Source organism: Gigantopelta aegis, chromosome 14, assembly GCF_016097555.1.
Source record: "Gigantopelta aegis isolate Gae_Host chromosome 14, Gae_host_genome, whole genome shotgun sequence".
NCBI lineage: Eukaryota > Metazoa > Mollusca > Gastropoda > Neomphalida > Peltospiridae > Gigantopelta > Gigantopelta aegis.
The window spans coordinates 35,697,276-35,723,765 of record NC_054712.1 but is presented as its reverse complement, the minus strand read 5'-3'; the positions used below and the strand labels follow the sequence as shown (position 1 = coordinate 35,723,765).

Genomic DNA, 26,490 nt, shown 5'->3' with positions numbered 1-26,490 from the left:
GCCCTAGACAGACAGCCCAGATAGCTGAGGTGTGTGTGTATCCAGGACAGCATGCTTGAACCTTAATTGGATCGAACCACGAAAATAAGTTAAAATGAAATGATATGCCCCTCCAGTAGTTTGACGGAGATGCACAGTGTGACACAATTATTAATGAATGTATTATGTGAATGATTATTTTGGATCAACTACTGCTGATGCTACGTTCAATGAAGAAGGAAGAAGAAGAAATCTGTTTTATTTAACGACACCACTAGAGCACATTGATTTTTTATCTTATCATCGGCTATTGGACGTCAAACATATGGTCATTCTGACACTATTTTTTTTAGAGGAAACCCACTGTCGCCACATAGGCTAGGCTTTTACGACAGGCAGCAAGTGATCTTTTATTTGCGCTTCCCACAGGTAGGATAGCACAAACCATGGCCTTTGTTGAACCAGTTATGGATCACTGGTCGGTGCAAGTGGTTTACACCTACCCATTGAGCCTTGCGGAGCACTCACTCAGGGTATGGAGTCGGTATCTGGATTAAAAATCCCATGCCTCGACTGGGATCTGAACCCAGTACCTACCAGCCTGTAGACCAATGGCCTAACCACGACGCCACCGAGGCCGATGACATCACTGAAGAAGGTACTCTCTGATTAGGGGAGGTGAGATGTAACCCAGTGGTAAAACGCTCGCTTGATGCGCGGTCTGTTTGGGATCGATCCCTGCCAGTGGGCCCATAGGGCTATTTCTCGTTCCAGCCAGTGGACCATGACTGGTATGTGCTATCCTGTCTATGGGATGGTGCATATAAAAAATCCCTTGCTGCTAATCGAAAAGAGTAGCCTATGAAGTGGCGACAGTGGGTTTCCTCCATCAATATCTGTGTGGTCCTTAACCATATGTCCGACACCATATAACAATAAATAAAATGTGTTAAGTTAGTGTTTTCCCTAGCTTGTTTTAGCATGGTGCAGTACCATGCCTCAGTCGTCTAGAACCATCTTGCCTCAATCAGTGCCATGCTGCCCTGAGATTAAACAAGCCTTTTTCAATAATTAATTCTAAAACTGACTTTATAAAACACCCAAAAAGGTATTATTAATGAATGAAGTATGCCTTTTATATATTTGGCAATTCATTTATTAAAGTAATCATATAAATTACATTAATGTTTATTTAAATTGATTTTTGTGTATTTTTAATGAAAAACAAGTGCCCCAAAAGTGTTTGGTCTACCATGCCTTGTTTAATTTCTAGGGAAATCACTATAAGTGTGTTGTTAAATAAAACATTTCCTTCCTTTCTCTCTTATTAATGAAGTTATTGTTCTTTGTTAAAAAGGGAATACATTGTTATTCCAAGTTCTAATGTATGCAAGATTTGATGATCTTGTACGAATTGATAAGTCAGATATGACCAAGGTCAGGTCAGATCACGTCATAGGGTTTAATTTGCACATTCAGAACAAGGAGTTGTAGTACATGCCTGTAATGGAAGGAAATGTTTTAGTTAATGATGCACTCAACACATTTTATTTATGGTTATATGGTGTCAGACATATGATTAAGGACCACACATATATTGAGAGAGAACCCGCTGTCGCCACTTCATGGGCTACTCTTTTCGATTAGCAGCAAGGGATCTTTTATATGCACCATTCCACAGACAGGGTAGTACATACCATGGCCTTTGATATACCAGTCGTGGTGGTGCACTGGCTGAAACGAGAAATAGCCCAATGGGCCCACTGATGGGGATCGATCCCACACCGACCACGCATCGAGAGAGCGCTGTACCACTGGGCTACATCCCCCCCCCCCCCCCCCCCCCCCCCCCCCGCCTGTAATGGGTGCAGGTGTCGACTCTCGCTGGCTCCTCTGTCCAGAACAGGTCTAGGAAAAGGTTTGGGGTGGGTGGGAGAGGGGATTGCCCACACTGGCATGGCTTGAGTTTTACTGGTCATCATTTAACTCACTCTTGATTGACAGACCTGTGGCATTTTAGGTTTGGGGGGGTGCAGGGGGGGTGCATGAGGCCCACCCACCCGCTAGATTTGGTCACATAATTAACTGTCTTATAATAAGGTAACGAGTCTTCTTTTAAATGCCAGTAAACTACATGTGTTTATTACGGTACCTTAATATTACAGGTCCCTACTTTCCATTTACAAATCATGGATCTGCACCTGACTGGAACTGTACTGGAACTGTACTGGAAGTGTACTGGAACTGTACTGGAATACAAACCCAAACCTGATGCTAGGTCTACTGCACCACCAAGGGGCGGAATGCAGCCCAGGGGTAAAGTGCTCACCTGATGCACAGTCAGACTAGGATCAATCCCCGTCGGTGGACCCATCGGGCTATTTCTTGTTCCAGCCAGTGCAACAATCTTGACTGCATGTGCTATCCTGTCTGTGGGATGGCGCATGTAAAAGATTCCTATGCTACTAATGGAAAAATGAAGCAGATTTCCTCTCTAAGACATACATGTACATAAAATATTTAATAATTTCTTACATGGTTGTTATTTTTATTTTATTTTAGTTACTGCCTGCTAGTTTTATTTAAAACATGACATTCTGTTGACATTTAGCAACTTCAAAAAAAATATGTTTGGTAGTAAACCCAAGGCACCCTCACTATACCGCCAACTCGATATAATGCCAAAATCACATTGGTACATTAGTTGGCGGTAAATCGAGGTTATACTGTATATATCAAATTACCAAATGTTTGACATCCAATAGCCGATGATTAATAAATCAATATTCTCTAGTGGTGTTTAAGTTTACCATCATGGCTATGGAGTAGCTATGCCTGTATAAAATGCAGAGATGTAATGTGGGACTGACTGCCAGTAATTTACATGGTCAACTTTCAAATGGCACAACCTAATGACTCAGTCTTTGTATTAATTTGTAATTCTGTATTAAGAAGCATTCCCAGTCTGGAGCTGCCACTGGAACTGATTGAAAGCTAAAACGCTTCTTGTTTCAACAGCCTGCACCACCAAGTTGGATTCTTTTTTAGCGAGATTCCTCGCCTCCATGTCATTTCTCCGTCTTATTATGTTGACTTGATTTTTTTGTGTGACTCGTATGACGGCCATTCTGCAGAACACCATGGTTGTTCGTGTTTAGTCTCTACCTGTCCGAGCATGTCCTAGCAGCACTGGAAGATTGACCACCCCACTCTAAGAAGAAATAGGAAGTGGGGTAGTACCATCTTACATCCTCTGGAGGCAGGCCCGTCCACACCACTATTCTAACCATGATGACTGGACTACACCCTAGTCTGATACTCTCTTGTTCAGACGGACCTGGCTTCTCAAGAACTGTATTTCCACACAGCACTAGACCATCCATATCTAATGACCATCACTCTAGGGGTTTTCTTGATGGGATGCAACCCATCTCGTCCCTACAAGCTGTGCACCCTAACGGCCTTAACGACGCCACACACGAGGACATATAGATCATACTTTAAACTTTTAGACCTTCGTTCTAAATTTTATGTAAAAATTGCCCAATTCTCTCTTCTTTTTCTCATTTATTTTTGGACTGTCCTAAAATTTTCTAAATTATAAAAATATTTGGCTGAGCAGTCAATTCCTTTTTATTTTTGGCTAGTTAACTTTTAATTTAAAAAAAAAAAAAAAAAAAAAATATATACATATATATATATATATATATATATATATATATTTAAAAAAAAAAAGAAGTCAGAAGCCTCCTTTAAAAGTCATATATCCCTCTTTAATTCAAATTTTCGCCTGTTCAGGCTTCATCAGGGAAATCTGTTGACAAAAATAAAAATACGCACATAAAAGCACCAACAAAAACAGAGTTAAAGCTGTAACTAAAATTAAGATAAAAGTTGCAAAACAAACTGCTGATCAAAGATTAAAAGTATGGTAACACAATGACAGGTAAAACGAAGTGTGGGTAGGCGGATTAAAATAATAATTAAGGGTAAATAAAAAACAAAATAATGAACAAAATAATAATGAACGAATGAATGCATAAATGGATCAACCAATAGCAAAAACAATCTGAATACATAAAAGGAATTACCCGGATAATTTACAAGTAATAAAGATGAAAAGATACTTGAGTATATGTGTAAAATAAAATAAAACATCTTACTAATATTAGGCCTAAATATAACGTAACTTTAGATAAAAATAATTACTGAGCTAGCTCAGCTAATAATAATATATTTATTAAAATTAAAATTTAATAAAATAATCTTAAAACATAAAAAGAAACTTACTTTAAAACTAAGCTAAAAGAAATCAAACCGTCCTGCATGAAAACATGAATAGAATAAATGAAATAAACCTAATGCGAGGTAAACAACCACTAAAAACAAGCTATGAAGCTGAGAATGTAGGAGTGAGTACAACTCAGTAAAAACTGCAGAGTAAACTGCTGGTAAGAGATTAAAGGTCTTGTAAAACTAACAAAGGTAAAATAACAGTGATACAAAAGGGGGTGGGGTGGGTGGGTGAATACTTAATATGAGTGAATTAATTAACAAATATAAATTAATAAATGAGTGAATAAATCAGAACAAAATAAATGATATAAATAAATAAAATAAAATAAAATAAAATAAAGCTAATTAAATGAATGAAAGAGATGGGGGTGGGGGGTGGGGGTAAAACTGTAATGATAATAAAAATCACTTTAAAACAAACAGTTTATGCATGTATTCTGTTTCAGTCCAAATTACTTTTCATAAGTGTGAGAGGAATTGAAATCCTTTCTGGAATTAAGTCCCTTGAAAATTGTTCCCAAATTACACATCCAGAATGTCTCTTTTTTAAGTAGAAGTGTTTCATTGTCAACCGAGTCAATAGCACAGATATGTATCTGTTTATTTTTGTCAACAGATTTCCCTGATGAAGCCTGAACAGGCGAAAATTTGAATTAAAGAGGGATATATGACTTTTAAAGGAGGCTTCTGACTTTTTCTTTTTATAAAATATATTATCTCAAGTCCCCTTGCTACTTTAGAGGAGAGGTGCCAGCAACATAGAAGGATTTTCTATATATATATATATATATATATATATATATATATATATATATATATATATATATATATATATACATGTATATATATATCTCTTTTTCACTAATTGCTATTCCAAAATTCTGTCCATTTCCAATTCACCCCCCACCCCCACCCCCCACCCCCCACCCCCTTGTCCCGGACCCAGTCACTGCCTAAATCAGAGATTGTGCCCGGAAGATATGTGCTTGAACCTTAATTGGATGTAGGCATGTTAATATGTTATCCAATTCATTCTGTAAAGAAGAATAATTTAATAATAATAAAAACATAATAATAATAAGTGTAGTGATTATGCAGACCCCAAAGTAAAGAGTAAGTTAGAGGAGTGATTAAAAGGTCCTGTAACATAGATTATGGGGAGTCATTTAAGATATGACCATATTGATACTATATGAGGAAGGAAGGAAATGTTTTATTTAACGACGCACTCAACACATTTTATTTACGGTTATATGGCGTCAGACATATGGTTAAGGACCACACAGATATTGAGAGAATAAACCCTCTGTCGCCACTTCATGGGCTACTCTTTTCGATCAGCAGCAAGGGATCTTTTATATGCAACATCCCACAGACAGGATAGTACATACCAATTGTGGAGCACTGGCTGGAACGAGAAACAGCCCAATGGGTCCAATGACAGGGATCGATCCTAGACCGACCGCGTATCAAGCGAACACTTTACCACTGGGCTACACCCTGCCCCAATACCATACATGTATAAATGCACATGCTAAGGGCAGCTAAAAATTACTTTTCTTGAACTGGTCTCAGAGGAGTGAAGGGGAGCGACAGTGACAGTTCTCGTTATAGGCCGTGGTCTGATTATGTTTGTTATAAAGGAGTCTTTATCTGATTATGTATCCTGTCCTGAACAGAGGAGCTGACCTTGGCCCAGGACAGGTGTGTGCTACAACAGCTTGCTCTGAATGTGTACGTAAAGCCCTATGACCTGACCTGACCTGATTATGTGTACAATTATAAATATGTGAACTTATACTCTGTGAATATGATTATATGGCAGTCAATATTTGCTGTTACTATGTTATATATATTTCCATAAGTATAATAAAAGTAACAAGATTCAGGGTTTTTTTTAAATTTGTATTCTGTAACTCGGTTTGCAAAATGAATTTTATGTTTTATAATAGTTATATTGTTAAAAAATTTGTTTTGTTTAACAACACTACTAAAGCACATTGATTTATCAAGCATTAGCTATTGGATGTCAAACATTTGGCAAATTTCATGTATATAGTCTTAGAAGCAGAAATCCACTACATTTTCCATTAGTAGCAAGGGCTCATGTATGCATCATCCCACACAGGATAGCACATACCACAGCCTTTTATATACCTGTCGTGATACACTGACTGTAGCAAGAAATAGCCCAGTGGTCCCACCGACGGGTATTGATCCCAGACCGACCGTGCTTTAAGCCCCTAGCCTTCTTCTTTTCATTCCTGGTCTGTGATCATCAGCTTCCCCTAGTTATAATGAGTCTTGTCTGATTGAATTCACAATCATAAACTTGTAAAATTATACTCTGTCAATATGATTACAGGGCTCAAAATTGCAGCTTGTGAAAAGCTGTCCAAATTATTTAGACCTAACAGGTGAAATAGAAATTCACTTGTGAGAAAGAAAGAAATGTTTTATTTAACGACGCACTCAACACATTTTATTTACGGTTATATGGCGTCAGACATATGGTTAAGGACCACACAGATTTTGAGAGGAAACCCGCTGTCGCCACTACATGGACTACTCTTTCCGATTAGCAGCAAGGGATCTTTTATTTGCGCTTCCCACAGGCAGGATAGCACAAACCATGGCCTTTGTTGAACCAGTTATGGATCACTGGTCAGTGCAAGTGGTTTACGCCTACCCACTGAGCCTTGCGGAGCACTCACTCAGGGTTGGGAGTTGGTATCTGAATTAAAAATCCCATGCCTCAACTGGGATCTGAACCCAGTACCTAGCAGCCTGTTTCACTTGTGAGAAAGAATTACCCCCAAAACACCACAGGTCAATTTTTATTTAACTTGTGATTCTGTTATATTTTAATTTTATGATACTCTAAAATACATCTCACTAGAGCTGGGCGGTATACTGTATGTACCACTCGGTATCGGTATCATGTTGATACCGATTTACCGTATCAAGCAAATTTCAAAATACCGAAATTTCAGTATTCAAAAAATGTTATCCGCCATTTTGTAAAGCACTGACAGTATATCTGATGAAGACAAGATAGCTGAAAAGAAGAGAGGTGAGGGCCTTGTGTATGGAATTTAATTTTATTTAGATGAAATTAGCAGGTGAGACTTAACTCGGGCATGTATTTAAAGCAGAGTATACCAAAAATACTGCTCGACATCGGTATTGATACAATACCGAATACCGTACCGATACTGAGGTAAATCACCCCCAAAGTACCGATACCAAACCTGAAATTTTAATACGGCCGAGCTTTACATCTCACATACTGTCCCAAACCCTCTATAATAATTTATTGTCTTATGGCAAACCATATCTTTTCATAGCAGAACATGGTTCTTTTGATCTGCTCTTAAACAATTGTTCGTGCTGGGGGTGTCATTAAAGATTCATTCATTCATTGCTCTTGAACGGGAACCCTGCATGACAATCAAACACAAGAAGTACCGATTAACACTTACTTTTGTTGGAATGCCTCGGCAGTACCAGTTCTAAAAGATATCTCGAGATATCTCTACTTTCATTATGATCCTATTCAGGTGACCTACTTGTGACACGATTACTGGAAGGAAGGAAGGAAATGGTTTATTTAACGGCGCATTCAACACATTTTATTTACAGTTATATGGCAGACCTTTGTTTTTTAAAAACCCAGGAGTGCTAAAAATCGCACTCCTCGAAATGCTTATGAGGGGAGTGGAAATGATACTCCTCAAAATGCAGAGGAGGGAAAAAACGCACCCCTCAAAATAATCAGAATTAGAGGTAAGAGACCCAGAGGAATTGCACCCATGAACATTATTAAGTTTGAGGAGTAATGATTTCTAAATTAAATATCTTAAGAGTTAATGTTTTGTGTTTTCAAAATAAATATCCTAATTTAACTAATATGATAGTTGTTCTCAAAGATCAAGGAATGGGCCATTGCAGTCTTTCACAAGAAAAAGAAACACCATGAACACATTTGTCGATTTCTTATGTATTATATGCATATATTAAAATTCTGAATCATGATAATCTGTTGACTATTTATGAATAAAGAATTGAAACTGATTTGTTTGTGTTTATTCTGTTTTATTTAAAACAAGTACAATAATTTTAATTTTTATCGCAGAATGATACGATTTTTCCATGGACACAAACCTGTGAACTGAATGTGAATTGGCATTGTAACAACTATGTTATTGTTATTAAGAATTCTAACTGTAAAATATCTAATAAAACACTCACAAAAAATAATGTCAGTAGGCCTATTTGTAAATTATTTAAACTAAAAAGAAATTAAATGTGTAACAACCACATGACACAGGGTTATCACATTTATCATTATATCATAATATACATGTAATGTACCTTCAAATTCTCTATTTAAAAATTATAATAATAATAATGTCATAACCAAGATAATGTCAACATCTATTGTTTTCTACCCAAATATATCTTACTACAATTTTTATAAATATTTATTTTTACAAACAGGATTAACTTTAATTATCGGTGTACTGTAGTTAACACAGATTTATTATACTACTAACTCAAATCATAGCAACCCAAAAAAAATCAAAAAAAAAAAAAAAAAAAAAAAAATCCCAACATAACCACCCTAATGTAAATTTAATTTTAAAATATACATGCTTTATACTCGGTAAATTCGAATTACTGACTTGAAATTAAATCGGTGTATGTTTGTTTCAGGGGCCCGTCAACCGATCACATGTACTAGAAATCTGACTCTACCAAGGTCAATGTCCTTTGCTTTAAATCACGTGGCAGTATCGTAAAACAGAAAGTAGAAATGTCTACGAGTACATCACTATGTTATTAACGAAAACAAAACCTGCTTTACTAAATTACGTTTTTGTTTGTGTACGCGTATGAACATGTATAAACATTATACATTATACAGTAAACATTATTTATCATATAATATCTTACATTTTCAGTGCAATCAAAGTATGTGATATTTTTTAATCACATACTTTAAGAATTTGATAACTTTGCAAATTAGATGTAAATTAGTCGAGGTCTCGGCACTAGGTTTATTGAACTTAAGCAAACGTACTTGGGTGACACTCCATGATTGACGTATACATTCATAGTCATCAAATAAAAACATTTCAATGTCAATTTGACACTGAAAGCTGTCCAGCGTTCAGAAAACAAAAAATGTTAGGCATAACTTTATTTTGATGTAAGGACATCCTAAATGACGTCATTCGAGTTTGACGTCATTTCCATTCAAAAACAATCTAATTAAAATTAGCTCCACTATTACATATGGATCTAACGACAGCCAGTTGGAGCTCATGTCCACCAATCAAAACCTTACTTGCAGAATCCTGCCAGTGATTTAAAACTAACAACACTGCGTAGTCCCCAATGTCCAGGTAACATTTCGTCTGTAAATAATAATTTAAATATTGACCAATCACACTTCGCCTTTTATAACGTTATTTGGGAGCATACAAATTCTAAAAATATCGGGCGAGTCTATTTTAGTGGCCGCAGTACATCGAACCATACCAATACGTACGGGGTGGGTTATCAGTCTTCAATTTTACATTAAAAATTATTTATTTATTTATAAAATTTTAAAAAACTAAATCAATCTTCAGTTTTACATTACAAATTATTTATTTTATAAAATAAAACATGTTTTAAGGCATTTGTAATTCACACGAAACATGTCGTATACCCTCAGGATAATTCGGAATGTTTTCAAATTATTTTTAAATCACTGGCAGGATTCTGCAAGTAAGGTTTTGATTGGTGGACATGAGCTCCAACTGGCTGTCGTTAGATCCACATGTAATAGTGGAGCTAATTTTAATTAGATTGATTCAAAAATACACCGCGCCACATATTCTTACGTCATTTGAATATCTAGTAATGGCGGACTGGAATTAAAGTTGCATGTACAGTTTACAAAAACACGTTGTATTAAAGCCGCACACCCTAGTTCCATCCAGCGAAAATAAATTATAATTTGGTTAATCTACAAACCTGTAACACACTTAGATCACGTTTTTATCAAATGGAGTGAAAAAGCAGGTTTTATATCGATAAATACCATGGGAATCCCCATGTCCCAATTGCTTGAAATAATTTTGAAAGTTAGTATTCTGATGTCACCGGTAGATGTCGCTCGAAGCACAACAATGCCTACGTCACGCCAAATTTACAGAGTGCGCACAGACTTGGGGTGCGTTCTTTTCACCTCTCCTGGACATGTTCCAACTGTTCTGTCCTGGTTGTATCCCCTCTCCAGATATCGTAAGGTTTTAAGGGTTTGTAACGTTTTGTATTGAGACACTTACTTGTCTGAAATTTATTGTTCCTGAAAATGTTCACGAACTGTGAAGAAAAATCTCACAAATGAAGAACAACAAATCGGATGATGATTGCGCGAACCGTGCACGAGAAAACAAACCGAACCAAAATGATAACGGACACGTGGTATACCAACATCTGTGACGTTTACACAGGAAGATTCCCTCTAAAAATAGATTGGACCTCGCTTGCTTAACGTTTTTTTCTCGACAGCACGACTTGTGAAAAAATGCAAAAAATGCATTTCGTGGTTTTACAAACATCAGGATTACCAAAAAGCACTTCCGGTGAATGGAAATGTGTATTCTAAATAATAAAATGTAAGTAAAGTGCAATTTTATTTGTGAAAAATGGGGTTTAATAGCAAAAAACAACGCCGTAATGGTTAACAAATAGCCGTAACTAGGGTGTGTCCCTTTAAGCTTGAGCTTATATGATAAAGAGATTATTACCCTCGTGTATTTCGGTATCGTCAATATCATATATTAGGAATAAAAATTGTATTATGCGAGCCTCTGGCGAGCATAATACATTATTTTTATTCCTAATATATGATATTGACGATACCGAAAAACACTCTGGTAATAACCTCTATATATATTAGACAACGCGCCTATTATTTTTCCTGTACGTGATCAAAACGACGACAGTATAAATACATTTCGCGATCATTACGTGCATTGTGCGAAATTAAACAAACAAAACCGACGAGATCGTAATAAGAAGTGAACTCCTAGCTGATTGGCTCAGTGTAAAGATAACCAACCAATCGTGTTTCAATATGTAAAAAGTATTCTAGGAAGTTCATTGTGAACAGAATGGAAAGATTTGTGGCGTTGTGGATTGGATTCAATAAACAATTAAAATGGCGGAGTTAAAAAACAAACAACACAAGCGTGAGTTGTTCAATTTAGAGGCGCGTTATTTCGCACCCGTCAGATTGAGTTGATGGGGGTTCACGGGCGTGATAGCGCTCGCGCCCGTCAAAAACGAAGGTCTGATAATATGGCATCAGACATATGGCTAAGGACCACAGATATTGAGAGAGGAAACTTGCTGTCGCCACTTCATGGGCTACTCTTTTAGATTAGCAGCAAGGGATCTTTTATATGCACCATCCCACAGACAGGATAGTACAAACCACAGCCTTTGTTACACCAGTTGTGGTGCACTGGCTGGAACAAGAAATAGCCCAATGGGTGCACCATACCTGTACTGAATACTGATTTACCAAGACTAAACAAATTTAATGCATTGTGCAAATAAAGCATACATGATCACACTTTAAAGTTTGTAAAGCTTTCTTTCTTATTATTATTTATTATTATTTGTGTTTGTTAATTTCTTCTTGTTGTTTTGGGTTTGTTATTTGTTTTTTTAAAGCGAGTAATAACAATCACGAATACTCGAAGATTTACAAAGAAAACTTACCTAAAGCTCAATCCATATGTTAAACACTGTTCACCTTTTTAGCACACGTGGATGTTAGGATATGAAGGCCTATATTCCGGTAAAACAAGTCTGTCGTTATTTTAAAACTGACACCGCCAGTTCGTGCATGCGGATTTCACGCCACTGACATATTAACAAAGTGAAAGTAGGCGTACCCGTTCCGGTTCATAAATTGCATCGGTTTTTGTTACTTCAGCAAGTGGTGGGGGGGGGGGGGGGGGAGGGGGGAGTGAGTGAGTGTGCGATCCCCTCCTTGTCCCTTGCCAATAGGCCTACTCTTCTTGTTTTGAATGGAGGAAAAATATCCGCCCGGTCCCCCTCCCCTAACCCTAACCCCTAACCCTAACCAAACCCTAACTAAAAATAATAAGGGGGGGGGGGGGCAGGGCGGATATTATGCCTTTGTTTGACGAAGAATAAAAGTAAAAGTGTTTTGGGAAAAAAACACCCTAACCACGCTACGCCACTGCTTCCCATAAAATTACGTAATGCCCCTTAATATTCCTCCATCCCGAGTCATTCAATTGTGTGATTAGGAAGCTACAAGTTATAAGCTGGGTGCAGGGGCGTAGGCTGGGGGTTCGGACGAACCCCCTCCCCCCTCCCCCCGCTGAAGCAAGTGGTTCGCTTTCAGAACTAAAACATACATGTAGTACAAAAATAAAATAGAAAAAAGGTCCACTTGATTCATATTCGACCCCCCCCCCCACTCCAGGTCTAGATCACGCTACGCCCCTGTGGGTGGGTAGCATTCATTCATTCATTTTACCAAAACACTTTACCGTACCTTAAAACTGTGCTGCTTCCCACAACTGCTCTTTTAAAATGCGTTTTTTGTTTAGTGAGGAGTGTTTTGCTGCCGTTTTCTTCATTGTCAAATGGGGAGGGATGTAGCCCAGTGGTAAAGCGTTCGCTTGATGCGTGGCCAGTTTGGGATCGATCCCCATCAGTGGGCTCATTGGTCTATTTCTCGCTCCAGCCAGTGCACCACAACTGGTATATCAAAGGCCGTGGCATGTGTTATCCTGTCTGTAGGATGGAGAATATGAAAGATCCCTTGCTGCTAATCGAAAAGAGTAGGTCATGAAGTGGCAACAGCTGGTTTTCTCTCTATATATGTGTAAAACCATATAACCATAATTAAAATGTGTTCAGTGCGTCGTTAAATAAAACATTTCCTTCATTGTCAAATTTACAATCCACTGCAGTCATTCAAACTTTTTACAACTATATTATATATATATATATATATATACGTGTATATATATATATAGATATATATTATTTTTTAATTATTTTTTTGTTTTTTTAACCGAAAATCGACTCTTAGGACAAGGAGTGAGGCAAAGCCAACAGCACCAGCGATCCCATAATCTACCACCCTACTTTTTTTTTTTTTTACTATAGCACTGTCTAGAGTCGTGCTATAGTAATTTCAATGTCTTAAAATATGCTTTGAATTAAAAACAAAAACGTGCTAGGCGTTAATATAATTTTATTATTAAATACATGAACCATCAGACAATGACAGTGCAACCAAATACAAATGTATGAACACAATATCAACTTCTACTACTGAGTTCTAGAACTCAACCATGTACCAGCACATGTACTATAAACATTTTGGCCACCTTTCTAAAATGTATGTTTATTTTTTATTGAAAATAGTCTGATACACTTTGGGTTGGCATCATTATTTATCTAGCTCCAAATCATCTAAAAACATTTAGTTGGCTGCCTCATTTCATTTGATTCTTTTTTGCCAATGTAGTCCATTCTAAACTTAATCACTTTGCCCTGCTCAGGACTCAGGACCTCAATTACAATGACAGGGGGGTTGGTGGGTGGGTGGGGGGGGGGGGGGGGTGAGACGTAGCCCAGTGGTAAAGTGCTTTCTTGATGTGCTATCGGTCCAAGATCGATCCCCATCAGTGGTCCCCCACTGGGCTATTTCTCGTTGTAGCCAGTGCACCACGACTGGTGTAACAAAGGCTGCAGCATATACTATCCTGTCTGTGGGATGGTGTATATAAAAGATCCCTTGCTGCTAATCGAAAAATGAAGTGAGTTTCCTCTTTAAGACTGTGTAAAACAATTCCCAAGTGGTAGACATCCAATAGCCGATGATTAATAAATCAATGTTCTCTAGTGGTGTCGTTAAACAAAAGAAACTTCTATGTTTTTGTTTTTACAATTGCTGCAAACTCAGGACACTCTCTTTAATCACTCTATCTGACCTGGACTTTGATGTCCAATAGCAGATGATTAATTAATAAATGTGCTCTACTGGTGTCCTTAAACAATACAAAATAAACTGACCAGGCCTGGTACTTATAAAACTTTTAGAGTCTAGACTCGAGACTCTAATAGAGTCTGAGACACTAATGTCATGACAACACCATACAAATTGTATGCGTGTGACGTCATTTAAGATTGAGTCTGGACTCTAAAAAGTTTATAAGCACGGACCCTGGACTGTCACTACCAAAGTCAGAGGCTGTACCAATAGGTGGACAACAAGCCTAAACCTTAAAATGGATTTGGCATGGTAAAACTGTTTGGTATAGTTTGGCACACACATCAGTGCCCATGTTATTTAATTGCGGATGTGAGATCATCCGACAGGTTTAGGAAGAAGTAGAGACATTCATGACATCATTTTTGTACTTGCCACAAAGTTTCATGGTAGCTTTCTAGTTTTATAATTTTTCATGTCATTTTGTTAGAACTATTTAATGCATTGTTTGAGCTGATGTTACCTTCCTGTGCTTGCATCATCTATATCCATCGCTGTGGAAACTATAGTATTGGTCATGGTTGCTTCACATTTCATTGCTTGAAAATCTTTAAAGTCACCGACTCCAGTTTCTGAGGTACCGGTATACATGTATATCTTTTCTGTTTTTTTATAAAATGTATTTAAAGCTACATGTACTATACCACAAACACCAGGATGACCAGAAACTCACTGGATTTGCCAAAATCAGAATTTTAAGCAATATCACCAATGTGTAATTTAACATTTATTTTTTAAACGTTGTTTCAGCTGAAAATATGTTATAGTGTCTAATAACTGTTGTCAGTGCCTTTAAAATGTGTGCTTTCATTGGTGAGTATTCTGAATCTGGATCTTGACTTTGTGTGCCGAGGACAAAGTAAGACAGCAATGGTGTGATACAAGGAATAGTCTAGGATATTGATACCAAACTATTACAGTAGTTTCTAAGTAGAGCTGGGCAGTATTGTAATTTGAGGTTCAGTATCGATATCAGTATTTTTAGGGTGATTTACCTCGGTATCAGTTCGGTATTTGGTAATGACATGATACTGATATCGAGCGCTATTTTCGATATACTCGGCTTTAAATGCATGCCTGTGTTATGGCTCACCCGCTAATTTCATCTAAATACAATTAAATTCCATACACAAGGCTCTCGTCTGATTTATACCAACCCATTTTGCGTTCGTCAGATGTATTATTAGTGCTTTCCGTGAAATATTTTTCAATACCGAAATTTCAGTATTTTGAAATCTGCTTGGTTCGGTAAATCCGTATTGACATAATACCGATACCGAACGGTATATACGGTATACCGCCCAGCTCTATTTCAAAGTGAGTGTCTGACAGCCCACATTCTTTACTTTGGTTAACTGGGCTTCCGTTTATGTGAATGTCCCAATGGCCGAGCAGTTACGGTTACAGGCCGTCACGTATGTATTTAAACAGCAAACACGTGTCATCTCCAAAATCATGGCTCTCTTTTACTTCTTGCTCACTTTGAAGGTGTACACTTTGTTTCCTGTCTTACACTCCACCTGGCTCACTTCCAGCACACTGAGGTCAGGGTTGTCCTCTAGGTACTTCTGGAGAATGACCTGCAATCAAGTAACACAAATCAGTTAAAGCATATCCAAATCCTAACGTTTTTTTCATGCCCACATCCATTAGGTTCAGGCATGTCCACCCTGGGTCCGGTCTCTCATATGACCAGCGGCCTGACACAGGGAAGATGTTAAAGCTGAGTGTATCTCTGAATTTATCTCACTGGATGTCCATAGCAATAACTATAATGTCCTTTCCCAGAGTAGAGAAGTATGTATCATGAAGAAGATTTCATTCTGCAACTACTGGACGGAGCAGAGAAATGTTCGCTAGACAGGTTTACATGCTTCTTGTTAAATCAAATGACCACATTTGGGACCAATCAAATAGTTCGCGAACATTTGTGTTGCTCACTGACATTACTAAACATGGGGCTGTTTGTATTGACCATTTAAAATAAAGTAATAAACTGCTATTAGCAGGATTATTGCTTATCACATGACATACGTCTGGAACAACTTGTTTAGTTTTTAACATCAGTATGTTTAATCCAGTAAATGGAAATAAAGCTTTGAGTCATGGTAAATGTAATAAAACATATATATTTATTTATAAATTAAGAGTTTTAAAAACAAGTTTTTCAGTGCAATAAATTTAACATTTTCCAAGAAATGATGTCATGAATCGTATTTGACATCATACTGCAAAAGGTTTGCTTGCATACAAAATGTGTGTATGAAAAAGTAAGAATATAATTTATTATATAACATTTAGTGAAGTATCTTAAAATATCAGTGAAATAAAAGTGTTATAAGTCACTCAGTGATGATAACACATTTTAGAGTGATAATTTCACTATTTCACTCTAAAATATGTTATCGTCACTGTAGAAAGTGTTATCTTCACTGTAAGAAAGCCGGAACTATTTTGCTTGTGGCATTTTAAAAATAAAGGTAAATTGCCAAAAATTATATAATAAATAGAAAATTTCATGTTTTTTGTCAAATAATATGATTTATATTTCATCTTGTGAAGTTTGCAATCATATCACACTAGTCGCGCAAGCACGACTCGTGAGATCTGACTGCAAACTTCACTCGATGAGATATAAATCATATTAATAAAAGACATGAAATATCCTTTATTTATTACCCATATGGACTCAAATATACAGGGTAATATTTGTTCAATCTCTGCACAGTGTGAAGACTGCTTCTACAGCCACTGATTGGCTGGCTTAAAAATCACAACATTTGGTTGGTTGCTTGCCATGGCCGGAACTTCACTTTCATTCATATAATGTTTCCATTCATAAGTCAGATTACACATACGTTATACGATCTACAAAGATTTACAAAAACAAATGGACTATTTGTTTCGTAAACATGAAATGGTATATTTTCATAAACAGTAGCTTTAGTAATACATAAAAATAATTATTTTCAAATGCAAATAGTCGTATTATTTTGTACTGTAAACATTTAGCTGTAAAAAGAATGCTGTTATGCTATGACGTCATGTAATGCGCGTAATACTATATGACGTAATGGCTGATGGCTTTGTTGTAGACTGCAGAGGAATTTTTACATTAAAAATCAATTAAAATTGACAATAGGTAATAAAGAGAATAACCAACTCGCTACGAGGAGTTACAAATTATGTCCCTCGGGTTTACAACATTCATTCACTCGGGACAGATAATTCATAATTCCTCGTAGCTCGTTAGTTATTCTCTAATTCTCCATTTGTTTGCGTTAATGGAAAGCAGGCCGTATGCCATTATTCTTCAACACTACTCATTATATTGGTTTATTTAACTGACCTGCATCTGTGACACTGTCTGTGATGAAACATCAGCTGTCACGTCACCAAGACACCAGGCAATGCTGACGTGGAATGAAGGATTCTGGGAAGAAAGAACACAATATTTAAGACAACATGTCAAGAATTATGTTGAATAGCACAAGACTGCAGTGAAACAGACTGTACATTTGTAATTGTCAATTTGTAATACAGACATTACGTAGTAGTCATTTCACTAAACTAAATTTATATTACATTACAAAACCGTAATACAAGGTCAGGGCCTTATCTCTTGCATAATGCAGTGTCGAATGGGCATTTGGCAACATAGTGGTTGAGTCCATGAATCTCTATCTAGTACCTCATCTATAGGACAGCCACTACCGGGAAAATCCGTTACTGGACAATACGTCCTTCCTGCACTTCTCAGAGGACTGCCACTCCCATACTAGTTTACTAAATCAAAACAATTGCAGGAATAAACATAGCTGTGATGACATACACTCATGAATCACTGTCATAACAGTGATATCAGGTGTTTGTGAAAGCATGAGCACATCCTGCCCCACCAGTGGCTCTTGTCATGAGTACTGCTACCATAGCGGTCAAGTCTGTCACTTCATCTAAAACGATGTACAGAATTTACCACACACATATTTATTATGGCATGTTTGTTATACTAAAGGTGTATTATTTAACATATGATATTTAAAGGCACCAACTCTTGTTGTTATAATAGTAGGTTATTACACATTAGAATCTCATGATGTCAACCATGCATACACACACATGTATTTTTATCTGTCACAAGTAAATTTTTTATTAATTTTTATATTGTCTTTTGGTGTACCTAAATATTTTCAATTTTTATTGAATGTTTTATTAAAATTTACATTATGTGTATCATTTATTTTGTTGGGCCTTAAAAATGTTAGTTACTGCATTATTAGCATTTCTCTTTCATACACTGGACCATTGTAAAATTAAACCAATTTCAGAGTGGTACATTTTAATGTGCCATCTGGCAGAAAAGGAAGGAAGGAAATGTTTTATTTAATGATGCACTCAACACATTTTATTTACGGTTATATGGCGTCAGACATATGGTTAAGGACCACACAGATATTAAGAGAGGAAACCCGTTGTCGCCACTTCATGGGCTACTCTTTTCGATTAGCAGCAAGGGATCTTTTATATGTACCATCCCATAGACAGGATAACACATACCACGGCCTTTGATGTACCAGTTCGTGGTGCACTAGCAGGAGCGAGAAATAGTGCAATGGGCCCACTGATGGGGATCGATCCCAAACCGACCGCACATTAAGAGAGCACTGTACCACTGGGCTACGCCTCGCCCCCTCTGGCAGAAAAAGACTGTGTTAAATAATATTCAGAATTCTGTAGCAAACACCTTGTAGTATGGTGCTAGTCTGAAATCTTTGAAACTGCTATCTACAGCTGCAATGTATTCCGGTAAGTTGGAGTTGTCATCAGAAACTTCCAAACTCAGAAAGGTCCTACAAAAAACCAGAAGACAACAGTGAGACAGACTATATGACTATGAACTATTTTAACATGCCCCTATACCACTAAGGTTTCAGGCATGTCCATCCCGGATCCTGTCTCTGGATAATCAGGGACCTGACCAGGGACAAATGAGACGGAAAGTACCTCTGAATGTGGATTTTTCATATTCAATAATTGTGTAATGCAAAACCAAGCAATTTTTTTAACCCCCTCCAATACTATAGGGTGTATACCACCAAATCAAATCCCATAGAGGACAATAGTAACATATGTAGCTAAAACTCCTACCTGCAGCATATAAATTGACATGTACACCACAGATATAAATACTACCGACCTTCACCCTTAAAGTGAATCAGAAACACTTAAGGGTGAAATTAAGCTGCTCATTTCTGAGATAACGGGTAGCGTCCATGACTACACTAGTTCAGCACAAAATTTTAGTACTTTTTTTTCAGGTACCCGTAACATGTTTCAAGTACAAGGCTACTTGACACAGTGGTTCTAGATGAAATAAAATTGCATACATTTTTTGCCCAATCAACACACTCACATTTATCACCAAACACAGGACTTGTGGTATTAACTGCTCTATCAAAGGTTTGGTGTACCTCAAACTTTGACCCAGCCGGAAGTACAACCTATAATGTTTTTGATCATATTCTATTCTGTTAATTAATTCCATAAAACCAGGGTTTAAACATTTAATAATTTGGTTGCAAAATTGAGCTTCAATGCTTTTTTTGTTTTTGATCTTTATCTAGTATTTACTTTGTTATTACTGCAGTTGCAAGATCAACCCTGCAATTAAGAAAATGTCCATGGCAAAAAACATTCTATGAATTAAAACGAATATAGACCACAGCCAAAAAAGGGTCACTGATAATTAAAACTCTGCAACAATCTCCATGGCACTGTTGATTGCCATGGACAACTGCAGCAATTGAAAATGATCTACACTAAATTTCAAGATCTGGGGTTTTAAAATTTGCCGAATTGCTAATATATCAGCTTTAACACTAAATCCCTTCCAAAGCTTGAGCACTCTCCACTGAAATAAGTTTTAAGAAATACGTTTCAACTCCAAATAGCCGTATGTTTGTGAATAAAGCGGCATCTAGCATAATTACAACTCTCAGAAATCACCAACTGGTGATTTACAATTGAGTATTATTTAGCAAATTATGTTTCTTAGGGTGCCCATAATTTGCATTAAACAGATGTTATTTTAGTACTTATTAACATTAGCTTATAAGCTGAGATAAATAAAATGTTACTGAGAACAAATATCTGAAGGTTTGATTACGGAGCCAAATATTCCACAGAAGTTGGAGTGATAGTTTAATATAATATATAATATTGAAACTGATACGGTTTTCAAAAAGGGGAGTTCACTCTATTATTGTGGAAAGGTAATTTGTGCCCAGTTTACTTTTCGTCATTGATACTAGTTTATACTCTCTGTATGGTAGCAGACATTTCAAAGTTTAACATACAAACACTGATAACCATGACGATACTATTAAGTATTTAATTTTTATACATTGTATTAGGTGAAATGGAGACCTTAATAAATAACATACCTTGATTTTTCGTCATTAGAGAACAGCTTCAGAGAAACAATGTCACAGATGCAGCTGTAAGAATATAAAATAAACCAAATAAACTACAGATATATTATAATAATGAAAGATGAAAAAATTAATAAACTACATGTATACCCCATACCAGCCTCCATTTTAAATGGGGGGGGGGGGTCAATTATTTCAGTTTGACCTGTAAAAAGAAATGGAAAAGTGACTTGGATTTTTTTTAATGCTATCTTTTTATGTGCAATTTGCTTAAACATTGGCCAGTATATTTATAAATAAAACAGAAGAATTTCACCAGTGCATGAGGTGATGGAGTTATGAAATTATATTTTCTCTTTATTTTTTTAATAATAGGCCTACAAAATGGATCTCCAATTACGCTGTAGTAGATGAAAACAAGCATTCTGAGAGTACTGTTAAAGCAATACATGTCCTCTAAAAAAAAAATTGATCTCCTAAGTTCAAGGGCCATAACTCTGTCAAAAATCGGTAAATGACAATCAAAGTTAAACTTGATAAAGCTATACAATAATTGTCAGCTCAATATCTCAAGGCACTAAAAAACAAAAAAACATCTGAAAAACTATATGTGAGACAGACAGACAAATGGACAGACAGACAGATGAATGGAGATGAAACCTACAGTACCCTGCCGTTAGACCGGTAGGAGACTAATAAAGAATTTAACAAATAAAGTTTAGTAGAAATATTATTTCCATGAGCATTCTTATCTAGTGGTAAAACGCTCGCTTGATGCGCAGTCGGTTTGGGATCGATCCCTGTCGGTGGGCCCATTAGGCTATTTCTCACTCCAGCCAGTGCACCACGACTGGTACATCAAAGACTGTGGTATGTGCTATCCTATCTATGGGATGGTGCATATAAAAGATCCCTTGCTGCTAATTGAAAAGAGTAACCCATGAAGTGGCGACAGTGGATTTCCTCCCTCAATATCTGTGTGGTCCTTAACCATATGTCTGACACCATATAATCGTAAATACCATCCTAGCATTTAAGTGATCTTTCTACAATTTAAAAATTATAAAATAAAGTAAATAAATTAATTAAAAAATAAATTAAAATTCAGCATATATTATTTAAAAATAATTGTTCATCTATTTGTTTAAAGTGACACCATATAACCGTAAATAAATTGAGTGTGTCATTAAATAAAACATTTCCTTCCTTTTGGCAAGTATTGCTGTTTTATTTATATGGTCGTTACTTTCAAACTAGTTCTCTTCTCTTTTTTTTTTATGTCAAACCAAATTGATATCATTAATAAATTTTAAAAACTAAAAATGGAGGCTGGTACAGGGTATAGTATCCAATTTTCATAATAGATTTGTTGAGTTAGTTCCATTCACAAGTATGACACAAACAAAGGTTTATGCATTTGACAAACAGACCGGCCTTGGTGGCGGCGTGGTAGTCCATCGGTCTACAGGCTGGTAGGTACTGGGTTTAGATCCAGATACCGACTCCAAACCCTGAGTGAGTGCTCCACAAGGTTCAATGAGTAGGTGTAAACCACTTGCACCGACCAGTGATCCATAACTGGTTCAACAAAGGCCATGGTTTGTGCTATCCTGCCTGTGGGAAGCGCAAATAAAAGATCCCTTGCTGCTATTAAATCGGAAAGAGTAGCCCATGTAGTGGCGACAGCGGGTTTCCTCTCAAAATCTGTGTGGTCCTTAACCATATGTCTGACGCCATATAACCGTAAATAAAATGTGTTGAGTGCGTCGTTAAATAAAACATTTCTTTCTTTCTTTCTTTCTTTCTTTCTTTCTTGACAAACAGTGATTTCAACCCCTCTAAACTAGACTCCCATCAAACCAAGTGAAATGTCTGGTTTTAATGGGTATCCAGTTTAGAGAGGTTCTTTTCTGTACTGATATTTAAAAAGGGATCCTGAAAAACGTCTGATTGAGGGTTTACGATTTTAAGAGGGTCCGATTTAGTGTTTTCACTGTATATATGAATGATCTCAAGAGTAATTAGTTTGGTAGAAAAAGTTTGTTTGTTTTGTTTAACAACACCACTAGAGCATATTGATTTATTAATCATTAGTTATTGGATGTCAAACATTTGGTCATTTTGATATATAGTTTTGAGAGGAAACCCGCTACATTTTCCCATTAGTAGCACAGGATTTTTTATATGCACCATCCCACAGACAGCATAGCACATACCTTGGCCTTTGATATACCAGTCGTGGTACACTGGCTGGAATGAGAAATAGCCCAATGGGCCCACCAACGGTTGTTTGGTTGAAAGTTAGATTACTTTAAATCACTCATGCTATATTTTATGTATACATGTGTTTACCTTTCTAAAGTTTCAAACTTCTCTTTGATAGAATCCATTAGTGGTTGTATCCAGTGATGACGGATCACAACTGTACGTGATAGAGTAAGGTGAAGGTCATCCATACGATGGAACTTCATTGGCTGCAGACAAGACAGCAACTGACCAATAAGATGTCCAACACGAGCATCTGAAGGATCTGAAGAAAATGAAATGTCAGTTAATGCTGAAAATAATATCTATCTAATACTCTTCATCTATAAGGATCTAAAACAAATGTTTAAACAACTAGGAAAGGAAGGAAGGAAATGTTTTATTTAACAACAAACTCAACACATTTTATTTACTGTTATATGGTGTCAGTTTAAACAGGTAGATGAACAATTATTTTAAAATAATATATGCTGAATTTTAATTTATTTTTAAATTAATTTATTTACTTTAAATTATTTTATTTCTTTATTTTTAAATTGTAGAAAGATCACTTGAATGCTAGGATGGTAGCTGAGTTGCAGTTAAACTGATTCCATCTTAAAAAGAAAAGCAGACATCATCACTGACTTCAAAACAATGGGGGGGAGGGGGCCACAGGATGTAACCCTGTGGTACAGCACTCGCTTGATACACGGTCGGTGTGGGATCGATCCCCTGTCGGTGGGCCCATTGGGCTATTTCTCGTTCCAGCCAGTGCACCACAGCTGGTATATCAAAAGCTGTGGTATGTGCTACCCTGTCTGTGGGATGGTGCATATAAAAGATCCCTTGCTGCTTATCGAAAAGAGCAGCCCATGAAGTGGCAACAGCGGGTTTCCTCTCTCAATATCTGTGTGGTCCTTAACCATATGTCTGATACCATATAACCTTAAATAAAATGTGTTGGATGCTCAGTAAACAATGAATATATAACTACAGGGATAGCTCTGCGACTCACCTTATTTGCCAACTGTAAATTTTAAGAACAACTAGAAAATTTTATTTTAATTTGGAAAAAACAACTTGTGTAATAATTGATATTTTGTTGGGAAATGGCTACAGGTTTTGCATTCTGGAGATAATTTAGCAAAACTGCATATCAATACAACAGTTACTGTATTTAAATGGCACATTAATAGCAATGGATCTTTTAAACATGCACCATATCCCATAGTCAGGATAACACATACCATGGCCTTTGATATACCAGTCGCGGTGCAGTAGTTGAAACGAGAAACAGCCCAATAGGTCCACTGATGGAGATCGATCCTAGACCGATCAAGCAAGCACTTTACCACTGGGCTATGTCCCACACCAGGCACTTTAATGAAGACACTTACAAGGTACGTATACGAATGTTGCCCAGTTCCCTTCCATGTGTGAAAATGTCCGCCGTCTTCCATCGTGTTTTGATGAATCATCTGCAGTCTCACTGCTATCTTCCAAGTCCTGATAGAGTGCTTGAATTTCTGAAGGAACTGGCAAACTCTTTGACCTTCACAATATCGAAATGGATTGGTGAATAGTTATTCTTCCAGAACATCAATCAAAACAAATGTGAAATAGAAATTTTAAAAGTATGAAACATAGGCAAGCACGAGGTATCTCTCTGTGTGTCTGTGTGTGTGTTACCTATGTGTGTGATTGTGTGTGTGTGTGGTTGTGTGTGTGATTGTGTGTGTGTGGTTGTGTGTGTGCGTGTGATTGTGTGTGTGGTTGTGTGTGTGGTTGTGTGTGTGATTGTGTGTGGTTGTGTGTGTTGTTACCTCTGTGTGTGTGTGGGGGGGGGGGTGTATTTAACATATAATTTTACTATTTTAGTTTAAAATATCTTATCTAAGTACTTTGCCATAAGTCTGATAAGACTTAAGAGATGAAGACGGACATTTGGACAGTTGTAATGCTCTGTAAAAAGCATTATAAGCATTCAAATAATTATGTCCCAGGGCTCGAACTTAAAGTAATTGCAAAGGGTGAAACTGTGCACCGACAGCAATTTTTAGCCTGCCTATGGCAATTTTTTTAAAAGTGACATTTGCAGAAAATAAACCTGACTGAAAGGCTATCTTGTTATTGGTAGACCTCTTTTAAATGTGCAAATATTAAATATTGGCAGATAATGTACATTTTGCCATTATTGAGGAGCTTTACCGACGGTACAAAAGTGCCATCGGTGATGCTCTCTACCTACGGCAATTTATATCTGAACGACGGCAATTGCCGTCGGTGCCGCCGTTAAGTTCGAGCCCTGATGTCCATCTACATGTAGCTCTCTTAATAGGGATACTGGCCTCGGTGGCGTCGTGTTTGGCCATCGGTCTACAGGCTGGTAGGTACTGGGTTCGGATCCCAGTTTAGGCATGGGATTTTTAATTGAGATACCGACTCCAAACCCTGAGTGAGTGCTCCGCAAGGCTCAATGGGTAGGTGTAAACCACTTGCACCGACCAGTGATCCATAACTGGTTCAACAAAGGCCATGGTTTGTGCTATCCTGCCTGTGGGAAGCGCAAATAAAAGATCCCTTGCTGCTAATCAGAAAAAGTAGCCCATGCAGTGGCGACAGCGGGTTTCCTCTCAAAATATGTGTGGTCCTTAACCATATGTCTGATGCCATATAACCGTAAATAAAATGTGTTGAGTGCGTCGTTAAATAAAACATTTCTTTCTCTTAATAGGGCTAGCCCGAGTACTCTACTGTAAGAGATCACAGTTAAAGTTTGCTTTGTTTAACAACAGGTCTACAGCACATTGATTTATTAATCATCAGCTGTTGAATGTTAAGCCCAAGAATCGTGTTAGTGATAGTGTTAGCAGGCTGGCACGTTCGGAAGTCTTTCCAAAAGGAATTAGGGGGAATTTAAACTGTCTGTTCATCTTGTTCTATATTCATGATACACATTCACGTACTTTAATTTTTGTGAAGTGTTGTTCAGCTCCTGGTTTTTATCCTGGTCCGAAAACTTTCGTTTCCGGTCTGGTTTCGTTTTCGACCGCTCGTTTTCTTCGCTTGGAGTTATGTTTGCGTTGTCTCTTGGCTGAACACTGATCTTATCTGCTATTAGGTCGTCATTTTCTTCATCAGAATCTGAATATAAAACAAGTCCTTTATCCATTTATAATATAGGCCTAGTTATTCCTATTTTAATTAATTTTAACTTGCTACACGCGAGACAAAAGTATTGCGGTAGTCGGTACATTTCTGAAAACTCGGACTCTAATTTGGACAGTAAAATAAAACTAAACCGGATCGTAGTTTACATACACTGAATAACATTAATTAAGGGTAGGTAGATTTTTTTTTTCTTTGGGCATTTCCCCAGCTTCTTTAGTTGTAAGGTGTCAATCAACTTTTGGTGTTTGTTTTTCATGATACAAAGGT

The 26,490-nt window shown here is 37.0% G+C and overlaps 2 protein-coding genes across 2 annotated transcripts in view; both read right to left on the bottom strand.

The window, feature by feature from the left end:
- Positions 1 to 12,153, bottom strand: part of LOC121388686 (adenylate cyclase type 2-like) — a 179,013-nt gene extending 166,860 nt beyond the window's left edge. Inside the window, exons 1-2 of the mRNA XM_041520139.1 lie at positions 12,058 to 12,153; positions 7,758 to 7,858 (exon numbers count right to left, since the gene is read on the bottom strand). The gene's annotated coding sequence lies outside the window, so the exon portion shown is untranslated. The remainder of the gene's footprint in view (positions 1 to 7,757; positions 7,859 to 12,057) is intronic.
- A 1,403-nt stretch (positions 12,154 to 13,556) lies between these two features.
- LOC121388976 (U6 snRNA phosphodiesterase-like) lies at positions 13,557 to 26,408 on the bottom strand. Its single transcript, XM_041520540.1, has 7 exons — positions 26,019 to 26,408; positions 24,450 to 24,604; positions 23,158 to 23,335; positions 20,818 to 20,871; positions 19,119 to 19,224; positions 17,724 to 17,807; positions 13,557 to 15,954 (listed from the first exon to the last, which is right to left on the bottom strand). The coding sequence occupies exons 1-7, from the start codon at positions 26,222 to 26,224 to the stop codon at positions 15,841 to 15,843; spliced, it is 897 nt and encodes a 298-aa protein (XP_041376474.1). The 5' UTR covers positions 26,225 to 26,408; the 3' UTR covers positions 13,557 to 15,840.
- Between the last annotated feature and the right edge of the window lie 82 nt (positions 26,409 to 26,490).